At 36.1% G+C, this 10,880-nt stretch overlaps 1 protein-coding gene across 1 annotated transcript; it reads left to right on the top strand.

Annotated features, from left to right (window-relative positions):
* Positions 1–1,403: 1,403 nt before the first annotated feature.
* On the top strand, positions 1,404–3,068 carry LOC140888382 (protein CfxQ homolog). The gene is made up of 4 exons (XM_073296062.1): positions 1,404–1,486; positions 1,595–1,705; positions 1,799–2,368; positions 2,472–3,068. Exons 2-4 carry the CDS (start codon positions 1,601–1,603, stop codon positions 3,066–3,068), a joined length of 1,272 nt encoding a protein of 423 aa, XP_073152163.1. The 5' UTR covers positions 1,404–1,486; positions 1,595–1,600.
* Positions 3,069–10,880: the final 7,812 nt, after the last annotated feature.

Below are 10,880 nucleotides of genomic sequence, written 5' to 3'. Positions count from 1 at the left end.
GAATAGATAGATAGAATAGAAGAATAAAAGAAGAATAGATAGATAGATTTATTTTTTCTTATTTAATAGATAAGAGATATTGTGTACTATCATAATATATTTCAATCTCATATCTCTTGTTTCAAATATTCAATCTACAATGCTAAGGAAAAGATCAGAAAATTTAGAAGATATAAATATTTTGATAATATCACAAATATCTCATATTACTTAATCAATCAAGTAAATAAATCGATTGAATATAAAATATTTATTTAATTAAGATATCTCAATCAATTTTAAAAACTTGAAGTCGCAAAAGATTTAAAATAAAAAATATTCCTTCATGTATTAAATTCTTGAATCCCACTAAACCAAATTAAATTAAAATGGGAAATAAGGTGACGAGCGAGGACAAGAACAATGGCAAGGACTACGCTCCACCAGATGATGAAAACAAAAACAAAGACAAAGACTATATATATACTACACCGGATGAATTAGCAGAGCCGTCGGCGGCCGTGGCCGATGATAGTGACGACGACGACTACTACTCCTCTTCTGGTAACGGAAGTAATTTCATAGTTGCCATTCATGCGGAAACGACTCCTCTTCTGAAAACGGAACTAATTATAATATCACTTGCGGAGATCTCATTGGATTGGTCCCATTACTTGACCGCAACCCTTTGCTCATTAACCAGAAAAGCGTTGTTGTAAGTCAACGTAATTAATTGCTTTATTATATATATATATTCAATCATCATCTGATATTACCACAGATTATATTATTTGAATTCAAAACAAAATTACGTTTCAGATTATTATTTTTATCAATGCATTGAATGATTATGGATTAATAATAATATAAAGATTTTAAATCGCTTGTAATAACTTTTTAAGTTTCATTTTAAATTGAATACTATGATGACTCATGGTTACTTCTGAATATATATATTTTATTCAATACTATAACTAATTTGTAAACAAAATATGCAGATGTTAGAGACACATTTGCATGCCTCTGCAGGTTCCAACAGACATGAGACTGTCAAGTATCTGCTTCAATGGCGTGGATCAGAGAATAATAATGTAGCAGACTTGGAAGCTACAAACATTGTATGTATAACAAACAACACATGATCTCCATTCCTTAGTCCCATATATATCAACCGAGCAGAGTACTCTTTTTTGTGCCCGTCTGTGAATCATGTATCAGATGTCACGCCATGGGTCCTGGTCTGTGCGCCTGCACAATGAGTTCCTAAAGAAACCATTTCGTATTCGTACTCGTTTTACGAAAATGATTGGCCAAATTGATATAAAAGTCCATTGTAAATCATAGAAACTTTTCTAGGACAGAGGCTTCACTTCAAATCTTTACCTTTATTTTATTTTCTTGGCTTCAGTATGGCGAGACTCCTATGCACGTCGTGGCTAAAAACGGGTGCATTGAATCAGCAAGAGTGCTTCTTGATTGCGGCGCAAACGTCAACGCCAGAACCGTGGTTCGTATGTGTTTCTTATAACTCGTCTAGTTAGTTAGCTAGCTAGTTTCCATGCAAATGTATTTAGTGCATGTTTGGCTAAATATGATTGTTCCAATCTTATTGCAGAAACAGATGACTCCATTGCATCTTGGTGTCGACTTTGCGTTGCGATCTGGCGACAACTCGATAGTCAAGCTATTGCTAGAGTTCAATGCAGATTGCTCTGCTGCAGACGATGTATGTATTGTTCATTTTTCATTCACATATATGTCTCTATGTACACATCTGCCGATGGAATTTGAGTTTGAAAACTGAATTTTTGATGAGCAGGCTGGCAAGCTTCCATTCGATTATATACCCACAACAGGCTTTGAACACGAACAACTGCGCCAACTTACCCACACAAATGTTGAAGAGCCGGCCAGAAACAATAACAATCATGATCATGGCGATAGTGAAGGAACACAAGCACAAATAATGGACAATAACAATCATGATCATGTCGATAGTGAAGGAACACAAGCACAAATAATGGATCAAGAGCCGAGAAACAATATTCATGACGACAGTGATGCAAAACAAGCAAAAATGGATGCGCTCGATGAGGAGTTGTCGAAGATAGTTGGATTAAGGGATCTGAAACAGCAGCTTCGGAAGTTGGCAAAAGGTGTGCTTTTAGACAAAAAACGTCGCGCGACGGGGATAAATTTGGGTCCAAGAAAGAAACCTCACATGGCTTTTCTTGGGAATCCAGGGACTGGTAAGACTACCGTGGCAAGAATATTAGGGAAGCTGCTACATTCTGTGGGAGTGCTTTCTTCCGATACCGTGATAGAAGTGAGAAGAACGGATTTGGTGGGGGAATTTATAGGCCATACTGGGCCAAAGACTAGAAAGAAGGTAAATTAATTATATATATATCGATCCTCCTCGAGTTTGAACAACTCAGGAGCTTAAAGTTCAAGTCTTTGTCTATATCTTTAATTTGTGGACACTTGTACAGATAGAAGAAGCCATGGGTGGTATTCTTTTCATTGATGAAGTATACCAGTTAGCACCCGCTCGGAGTGGATCAAGCCGTGTTGATTTTGGTGTTGAAGCTTTGGAAGAGATCATGTCTGTGCTAGAAGATGGAGATCTTGTGGTGATCTTCGCGGGTTACAACGAACCAATGAAACAGGTGTTTTCGTCCAACGAAGGATTCTGCAGAAGAGTGACACACCATTTCAAGTTTGAGGATTATAGCACCCAAGATCTTGCTGAATTGCTGACGCTAAAGATGACAAGACAAGACGAAATGAGTCGATTATACGGGTTTAAGCTGGACAAAGGGTGCACTTTAGATGCCGTGGTTTCAGTGATGGAGAAGAACAGCAATGAACAGCTGAGGAATAAAATGAATGGGGGATTGGTGGATCATATGCTGAACAATGCGAGAGAGAACTTGGATTCCAGGCTCACTTTCGACTCCAAAGGTGATGACTTATTTACCATCAGGCTGGTGGATTTAGAGGCTGGACTTCAGCATGTGTCACAACAAGCTGTAAAAGTCTGGTTAGGAGACAAACAAACTAATATATTGAATCTGCAGCTTCTTTAAACCAAATATTATTATTATTATTATTATTATTATTATTATTTTGTTGTGTGAGTAGCGATCTTTATTCCACTGATAGCGCATATGTCTGAATATATACTACTCTATTTGTTCCATATATGTTGTCTTATTTTAGTTTTCACACGAATTAAGAAAAATTTATTGGGAAAGTAAATTTTATGTAAACTTCCTATTTTATCCCTATTTAATGTATTGAAAAATGATTGCACAATTTTCAAGGTGTAGTTAATAGAGGTATACCGTATATTAGTAAAGAAATGTAAAAAAGTATTACTAAATATGGTGTATGACTATATATTTGGGACAAAGAAAAAAGGAAACGTGGACAATATAATTGGGATGAAAGGAATAAAAAACACAAGTGTATTTTCTATTTCCATGCTCTTGAGAATATTCCAGAATTATCAATCATTAGAGGTTGCATTTGCATAATTGCATCTCATGAGCACTTACAAGAATGGAATATGCTATGAAATGATTCTAATGGAGATATATTTGAAGCCACGTAATAATAATAATTCAGAAAACGGGTGATTAAGGATTTAAAATCGGTTGTCAAGTGGATTTATCCAAATAAACAAAATGTGGGATTTGAAGTAATTAATTAGCTTCAGATATATTGATTCTTGCGCAATTTCGGCCTGACAAAAATAAAGGAGGACACGGATCCCCTGCCGTGGAAGATCAACAGTAGGGGTGTTAGTAGATCTGTTAAACGGGTCAATCCATGGCGGGGCGGGCCGACCCACCATTCTGGCGGGTCAAAACATATTAATAAAAATTTTAATTATTAATTTTATGTGTGTAAATTTTATATAAAGTAATTAATATAAAAAAATCACAATTTTTATTAAAAAAATACATATATAACAATAAAAATAAAAATAAATTATTAATTTTTCAAGCCCGCGGGCCAACCCGCTCGGGTCGCGGGCCTAGGCGAAATGGCCCATCTAGGCCCACCTTTTGTTGGATTGAAAAAATTTCAACTCAACCTACTTAAAATTGTGTGGCGGGTCAAGCTAACCCGACGGGCTTACCCAAATTGACGGCTCTAGGTGTTAGTCCTATCAAAATTACTGCAAGTTAAATGTTTTTTTAACATGGGCTTTTGTTAGTAATGTTTTTTTAGGTTTAATTTTGTTCTATTTTCGATTTTTTTTTTGTTCTAACAAATCGTCATTTTTTTCCTCTTTTTTTCGTCCATTTAATTTTATTTTTTTTATTTTTTTTATAAGAAGTATCTAATATACAAGATTCGGTTTTCTTGTTCCCTTGCGTTTTTTTTAGGGCAAATTATTTTAAAATCCCCAAACCCAAACATTTCTTTCACTTAACTCCCTACACTCAAATTTCTTTGTTTCAACTCCCTAGTGGTCCCCAAATTTGTCTTAACAAAATGTTTAGCATTTAATCCTCTGTACATGGCATTGTTTTACCTATCGAACCCGTTCAGGCCAAGCAGAACTATCGGTTATGCAAGGTTTTCAGCCGATATACTCTGGATTAGGGTCCAACATGCTTCCGTAAGATGAATTAAATTCAAATACCTCTTTGACCATAGTGTCGTCGGGTCATACCTGCCGAGTTTTACGAAGTACTCCTCACACTCCAACCACGCAGTCGCAACAGGTGGTTTCTGCACAAGCTCCTTCAACGACACCCAGCACAGCCTTAATTCGTTTTCTACCTTAAGGCGTATGGTATATGAATTTAATTATAAAATATGAGCATGAAAGAACAAGAGATTTTAGAAAAATTATTCAGACATAATATTATTACATAAATCAACTCCTTTAAAGAGGAGAAGACAACTTGTTTAGCTACTCATAGTAGCTTTGTTCTTGAAATACATAAACAGAAAACTTATTACAATAGAATGAGAAATATTACAATAATTTATTTGAAAGAAAACTGAAGGAAATGCTCGATGTCTTCAGCTTCCTTGAACGCTTGTATTTATAGCTGAGGTTCCACTCGTTTCACTGAAAAACTTCAGGAAATCTTACAGCTATTTTGTCTTGTCCTTTTATGCCATTATTAATGGCATCTTTAGCTAGTGGATGAGTCACCCGTTATCCACCTTGTTCTGTTATGCCATTATTGATGGCATCTTTTGGTGGAGGAGTCACATGCTGTCCTTTTTTTTTTGGCTCTATCTTCCTCACATGCCTTTTTTATTGTTGTCGGGGCATCTTCTGCTTTTGCAGTGGTCCCCTGAAAAAACGCATCTTTGGTGGTCCCTGTCCTCCTTTGCTTGTCTCGAAAAATTCTTTTCGATCCGTTCGGGGTCTAAAGTTTTTTTCGAATTCTGCTTTCTTCTGGTTTGGACACTCTGGGCAGATGTTTTCTGACCATCTTTCGATATGAGCCATGTTACAAAATTTTCGGCGAGTCTCTTTACTCTCTGGCAGCTTGTTGTTCCACAAAAAGTTTCTCTTCTTTTCGAAGAGTTCTTCCGCAAAAGCCGTAGTTTTTCCTGTCATTGTGTTTAACAGAAATGATCCGTTCACAGAATTTTGATAAAATTTGAACGAAAACTTGACCTTGTCTATCTCGGTGAGACAAACCCAAATTATCCATGCCCTTCTGGTTGAAATTTCATCTTCTCCAAAAGTGGACACTAATGGTATTTCTTCAGATAGGGGATCCTTGATGAATTTTTGATTATTCATGTCAGGTCTCCTCAGCTTGATGAAATGTAAGGGCTCGTGTGATCCTTTCCCGGTTGGTTCTGGAGCTGCACTAAAGAAATATAATTCAAGCACATCTCCTCTGAACAAATGGTCGTTATTTGCTCATGTTTCTTGGACTGCTTCCTGAATCCATTTTGGTAACTGTGATATCTGCGAAAAGCTTCGTGACGTTGTATAAACTGAGGCCAAAGCCCCAAATTCATACCAGAGCTTTACATTCTTAGGATTGACATTGTTTTTTAGCCAAACCCTTGGATATATCCCTGCTACATCAACCCTGCAAGTGTTAGGGTTAATTTTACTTCTTGTACTTAATTTCTCCCACCTCTGTTGATAAACCTGAAATGGAGAAATAATAACTGGGTTAGTATCGATCTTAGATTTGCCCTTGTCTGTGTTGGGCCTAAGATTGATCTCTTTCTCTTTTACCCCAGAGGCGGAGGGTTGACTTGATGAGTTATCCTCATCAATTGTTGCTTCATCCAAATCATCAAAGGCTGATGATAGATTCACACTTGTTTCTTGAGTTTTAGATCCCTCAACATCTTCTTTCACAATCGGTGGTTGTATTTCTTGTTTTTGTAAAACCAGTGGTTTTAGCATATCTTGTTTATGAGAAACCAATGGTTTCTCTATAGCCTTCACCATTGGCCCTTGAATAGCAGCCCAAAGTTGTGTTTGAGCCTGCATACATCCTGTAATTCGATTAGATACTTTGATCCGATCAGCTTGTTGTAACCTGCCGGCCATTTCAGCATTAATGGCTAACTGGTTGAACTCGGTTTGAAGCAACCCAAGGTATTCCCTGAGATGCCTCTGCATTTTCATGATATCTGCAAGAATATTTTCATGAGATTTAATAATAACAATATCAAAAATATAATTTTGACATAATGCTTGCCATCTTAATAACCTAGCTTTCTCAGGTTTAGATTCAATCTTATTTCTTAGGAAAGCTTTTACCTGGGTGTTATCAACCTTGAGTGTGAATTTTTTAGCAAGTAAAAATAATGGCCATTTTTCGAAAGCCCTTTTAACTGCATAAAGTTCATTCTCGTTGATATGCCATCTGATGGCCTCTGATTCTGAAAAAAGACCGCTACAGTATCTGCATGGTATTTCTCCATCTGGGGTGATCTTGGTAAGGACTGCTGCCCACCATTCATCACTGGCATCCGTGAATAATACCAGATCATCTTCATCTACGGGTATAGCCATTTTTGGGAGATTCTTACATATCTCCTTTAATTGGTTTACCCCTTTAGTATGGTCATCGGTCCATATAAACTTAGCATTCTTTTTTAACAAAGGACTGAACACCTTTTTGTACATTGCTAGGTTGTTAATGAGCATCCCTGCAAAATTAACTACTCCAAGTAAACTCTGAAGTTGTTTTACGTCTTTGAGTTTATCTGGAAAATTCTTTACCTTTTCTACAATATGGGGTTGTAGAATTATTCCGGATTCATCAATCTCAATACCAAGGAATTCAATTTTCCTTGTTGCTATGACTGCTTTCTTTTCAGATAAGACCAATCCCTCTTGTTTGAAAATTTTAGAGAAAATCTCTAAATGTTTAACGTATTCGTCGATGTTTTTTGATGCTATAAGAATATCATCAATATAAACAAACATAAAGTTGAAATAATCCTTAAAAAGGTTATCCATCTTTCTTTGAAATATCTGGGGTGCATTAGCCAATCCCATAGGCATAACTTCCCAAATATAGTGTCCTTATGGAGTAGAGAAGGCTGTAAATTTCTTACTGCCTTCTTCCATTCTTATCTGGTAGAATTCAGACTTACAATCAAATTTTGAGAACACTCTAGCATTTCGTACACATCTAATTAGATGTTCTCTACTGGGTATGAAGTACCCATCAAACTCCAGGATTTTATTAATACCTTGGTAATTAATAACTAACCTGGGTTTTCCTCTTTTTATTTCACCATGATTTCTGACCAGAAATCCTGGGCTGCTATATGGTGAAACTCCTTCTTTGATTAGACCAAGGTCCAAATGTTCCTTGATAATCATTCTCATATCCCTTTGATCTGTTAAGTTCATCGGGGTAGGCTTATATCTGACGAATTCATACTCTTTGCCTTCCTTTAGAGTAAGACTGGCTTTGAGTTGATTTTTATCCCACCATGCCAAAGGATGTTCGTTATAACTTTCTTTGAGCCTCTTTTTGACATCTTCAAGGGATACCTTATTTTTTAACTCTATATCTCTGTGATGTAGAGTTACCTTGAGAAGCTCCATATCCTCTGTTTGGAGTTTTTGTTATGTTGTTATTTTCAACATGGTTTCTCCAAAACTTCTTGGATCTTTCATTTTTGGGTGAAAAAGTTGTCCTTTATCACCACGCTGGCTGCGAAATATTATCGGCAATTGTCGATAAAAAGCAACCTTGAGTCTTTGAACGATAATTTTATGATCACAAATTGTAGTGAACATAAGCCTTCTTGACTCATTGTCTTGTGTGTACTTCTTAAACATTTGTAAGAAGTTATTTCCCAACAGGATATCAGCTCATGTATCATGGAAATAGATTGGTGGTTTCTTTACCTTATACCAAGGTGTCTGACCTGCTTCTCCCATAAGGATATCTGCTTGTTTTATTCCTTTACAAAGAATTAAAATTATTCTAGAGAAATCTCGTCCAGCAATTTTTGGTAATTCTTCTTCACATTCTTCAGGGAAGACTCCTCTTTTTGCTGTACAAATTCCTGCTCCCGAATCAATATAAGCTGCAAAGTATTCAGCCTTATATTGTTCATACAACATCCCTATCGGAATGTATATGGAGAATGAACTTGTTGTCATTTTTTAAAGGGATTACTAAATGGCCCTGCCATTTTTAACAGCATGTGTTGTAACTCAATATTCCGATTAAGACTATTCGCCTTTAGTCTTCCTAAGGCTTCAGAAGGTAGAGTATGGTTACTCCTTTCTACTTCTTCAATGCGTTCTAGTAAATCATGTTCATGACTTACTAATTTCAACAATTGCTTCTTCCTATGTTTGTAAACAGAGTTTTCGAATCTGATTAAGGGATTGTCCCTTATCCAATTCTCTTGGTTTTCCATTTCGTAGAATTCTTATTGAATCCTCCAAGTCTTTTCTTTTGCCATGAACTCTATTCCTTTTTCAAGGCGTTTCCATGGTTTATGGTCCTCCAGAAACTTTAGGCCAAGAATGAGCTGATCCACTTCTTTTCCTGGAATTTCACAGATTTGAACTTCCAATTCTCCAATATTTATCAATCCTTGGTAAGTTCCTTTTTCATGTTGTTCCAAATAGTAAATCGAGTTACAAGGAACTGGTTCCGATGATTTGTAATTTCGAATACTATTTTTACTTCTTTCCATCCTTCTGGAGATCTAAGTTTTCCTATTATAGAAAACTCTTTTTCTTCTGGTGGAATTTCTTGAATAGGAGATTTGTCACATCTCCTACTTGTCATTCGGTTTTCTTGGAAAGATAACCTTCAAGGTTCTATTTTAAGGTCTCTGTATAGAACCGGTCTATCTTGAATTTGAATATCTGTTTCCTGAATTAAAGGAAACTCGATTCTTTCTGGGTATATCGCATGAGCAAATTTCCCAAAGATCTCTGGAATTTCAATGAACTCATTTCTAATAAATAATTCAGAATGGTGAGTATTAGAAAGAGCATATGAAATTTGATATGTAATAGAATATGGCCTATTACCTTCCTTCATTAGTCTTTTTTCCTTGAAATTTTGATGCAACGTCAAGGCTCGACTAAAGTCTCTGTCAGCTAAATTGTAGGCTATTCTTGGATAAATAACTCCTACAATTTTTCCTGCACAAAGATTTCCTGAGATAGTACCCAGGACAGCATCTTGAATATTTCCCATTCTTTTATCGCATACTACGATATCTATAGGTGAATCTATTCCTTCTTTAAAAGTTGCCTTAATCATTATTTGGATTGCTCCAATATGAATCCAAGACATCGTCCTTGCTACCTCACTTTTCAACTTTTACAATTCCTCTCTTATTTCTTCAAAAAGAATTAACTGCATCTCTATTTGATTACTTGTTAACTCCATGGGGATTGCCATTTCCCTTCTAGATACTTTGTAAATCAAATTATGTCTTTTTTGCCTAAGCCCTAGGTTGCCTAAGACTCTTTCTACTTGTCCTGCCAAAAATCCCTGGTACTTTTGTAACGTTGGATTTTCTCTCATAATCCTTTGGACTATATTATGAGATATCGTGTTTTGGCTAAAGGATCCAGCCAAACTTTCATGTGTTTTCTGCTGAAACACTTTTTCTTTATTCTGATTCTGATTCTGATTCATCCTCAGAATCTTCTTGACTAAACAATATCTCTTCTTAGTATATGCTTTCATCTGAGGGGATATCCTCAAATTGATATACTTAGACTAGATCTTGAAAGAAGACCGAATCATCCATATCTGGTGTTGCTTCAAAGAGTTTAACTCCTTTTTTTCTCGTTTTCAGGACAATTTGTAGATATATGTCCTCTTGCTCCACATGTCCAGCAGTTGCAATCCTTGAAACTTTCACTTGCTCTTGTATGAGTTCTTCTGAAAGTTCTTCTTGATGGTGTTCTTCCCCTGCTTTGTGATGAGCTTGTTACTGGGGATGTTCTTGTAGGTCAACTTCTTCTTCCTGATCTATAAGATTTGGCCTTTTTTTTTGGACCAAAATGTTCTTGGTTTCCAAGAACTTCTCATTCTTTTATTATAGGGATTATTTCTGAATTTCTTCCTTTTAAATCCCTGTGATCTGTTTCCAATGATCGTTGGAAGATCATTTTCTCTACAACATAAAGGTGTACGTTTATCTATACCCTTTATTTTCTTATAGTTCTTCTGTAATGCTGCCATATGGCACCATTATGCCAATTTTCCTTTCAAAAAGGACGCGCGTCTTGCCAATGTATCAAGATGACCTGGAACGTATTCTTTAATCAGCATTTCTCTCCAAGGACTTGGCATTTTTGCGAAAAATAGCTGAATAGCTACATTTTCCTCGACTCCTGAATTCCATCTGTATTTGGTGAATAACATAATGTATTCATCAACTAAGCAGATATCATG

Source organism: Henckelia pumila, chromosome 3 (genome assembly GCF_033568475.1).
Source record: "Henckelia pumila isolate YLH828 chromosome 3, ASM3356847v2, whole genome shotgun sequence".
Taxonomy (NCBI): Eukaryota; Viridiplantae; Streptophyta; class Magnoliopsida; order Lamiales; family Gesneriaceae; genus Henckelia; species Henckelia pumila.
This window is presented reverse-complemented; position numbering and strand designations above follow the sequence as displayed.

Bases quoted from the DNA above. Each gene is read 5' to 3' on its own strand.
- LOC140888382 (XM_073296062.1), top strand. From the start codon at position 1,601: ATGACTCCATTGCATCTTGGTGTCGACTTTGCGTTGCGATCTGGCGAC. The intron at 1,706-1,798 runs GTATGTATTGTT...TTTGATGAGCAG, and splicing joins ATTGCTCTGCTGCAGACGAT to GCTGGCAAGCTTCCATTCGA. The intron at 2,369-2,471 runs GTAAATTAATTA...ACACTTGTACAG, and splicing joins GGCCAAAGACTAGAAAGAAG to ATAGAAGAAGCCATGGGTGG.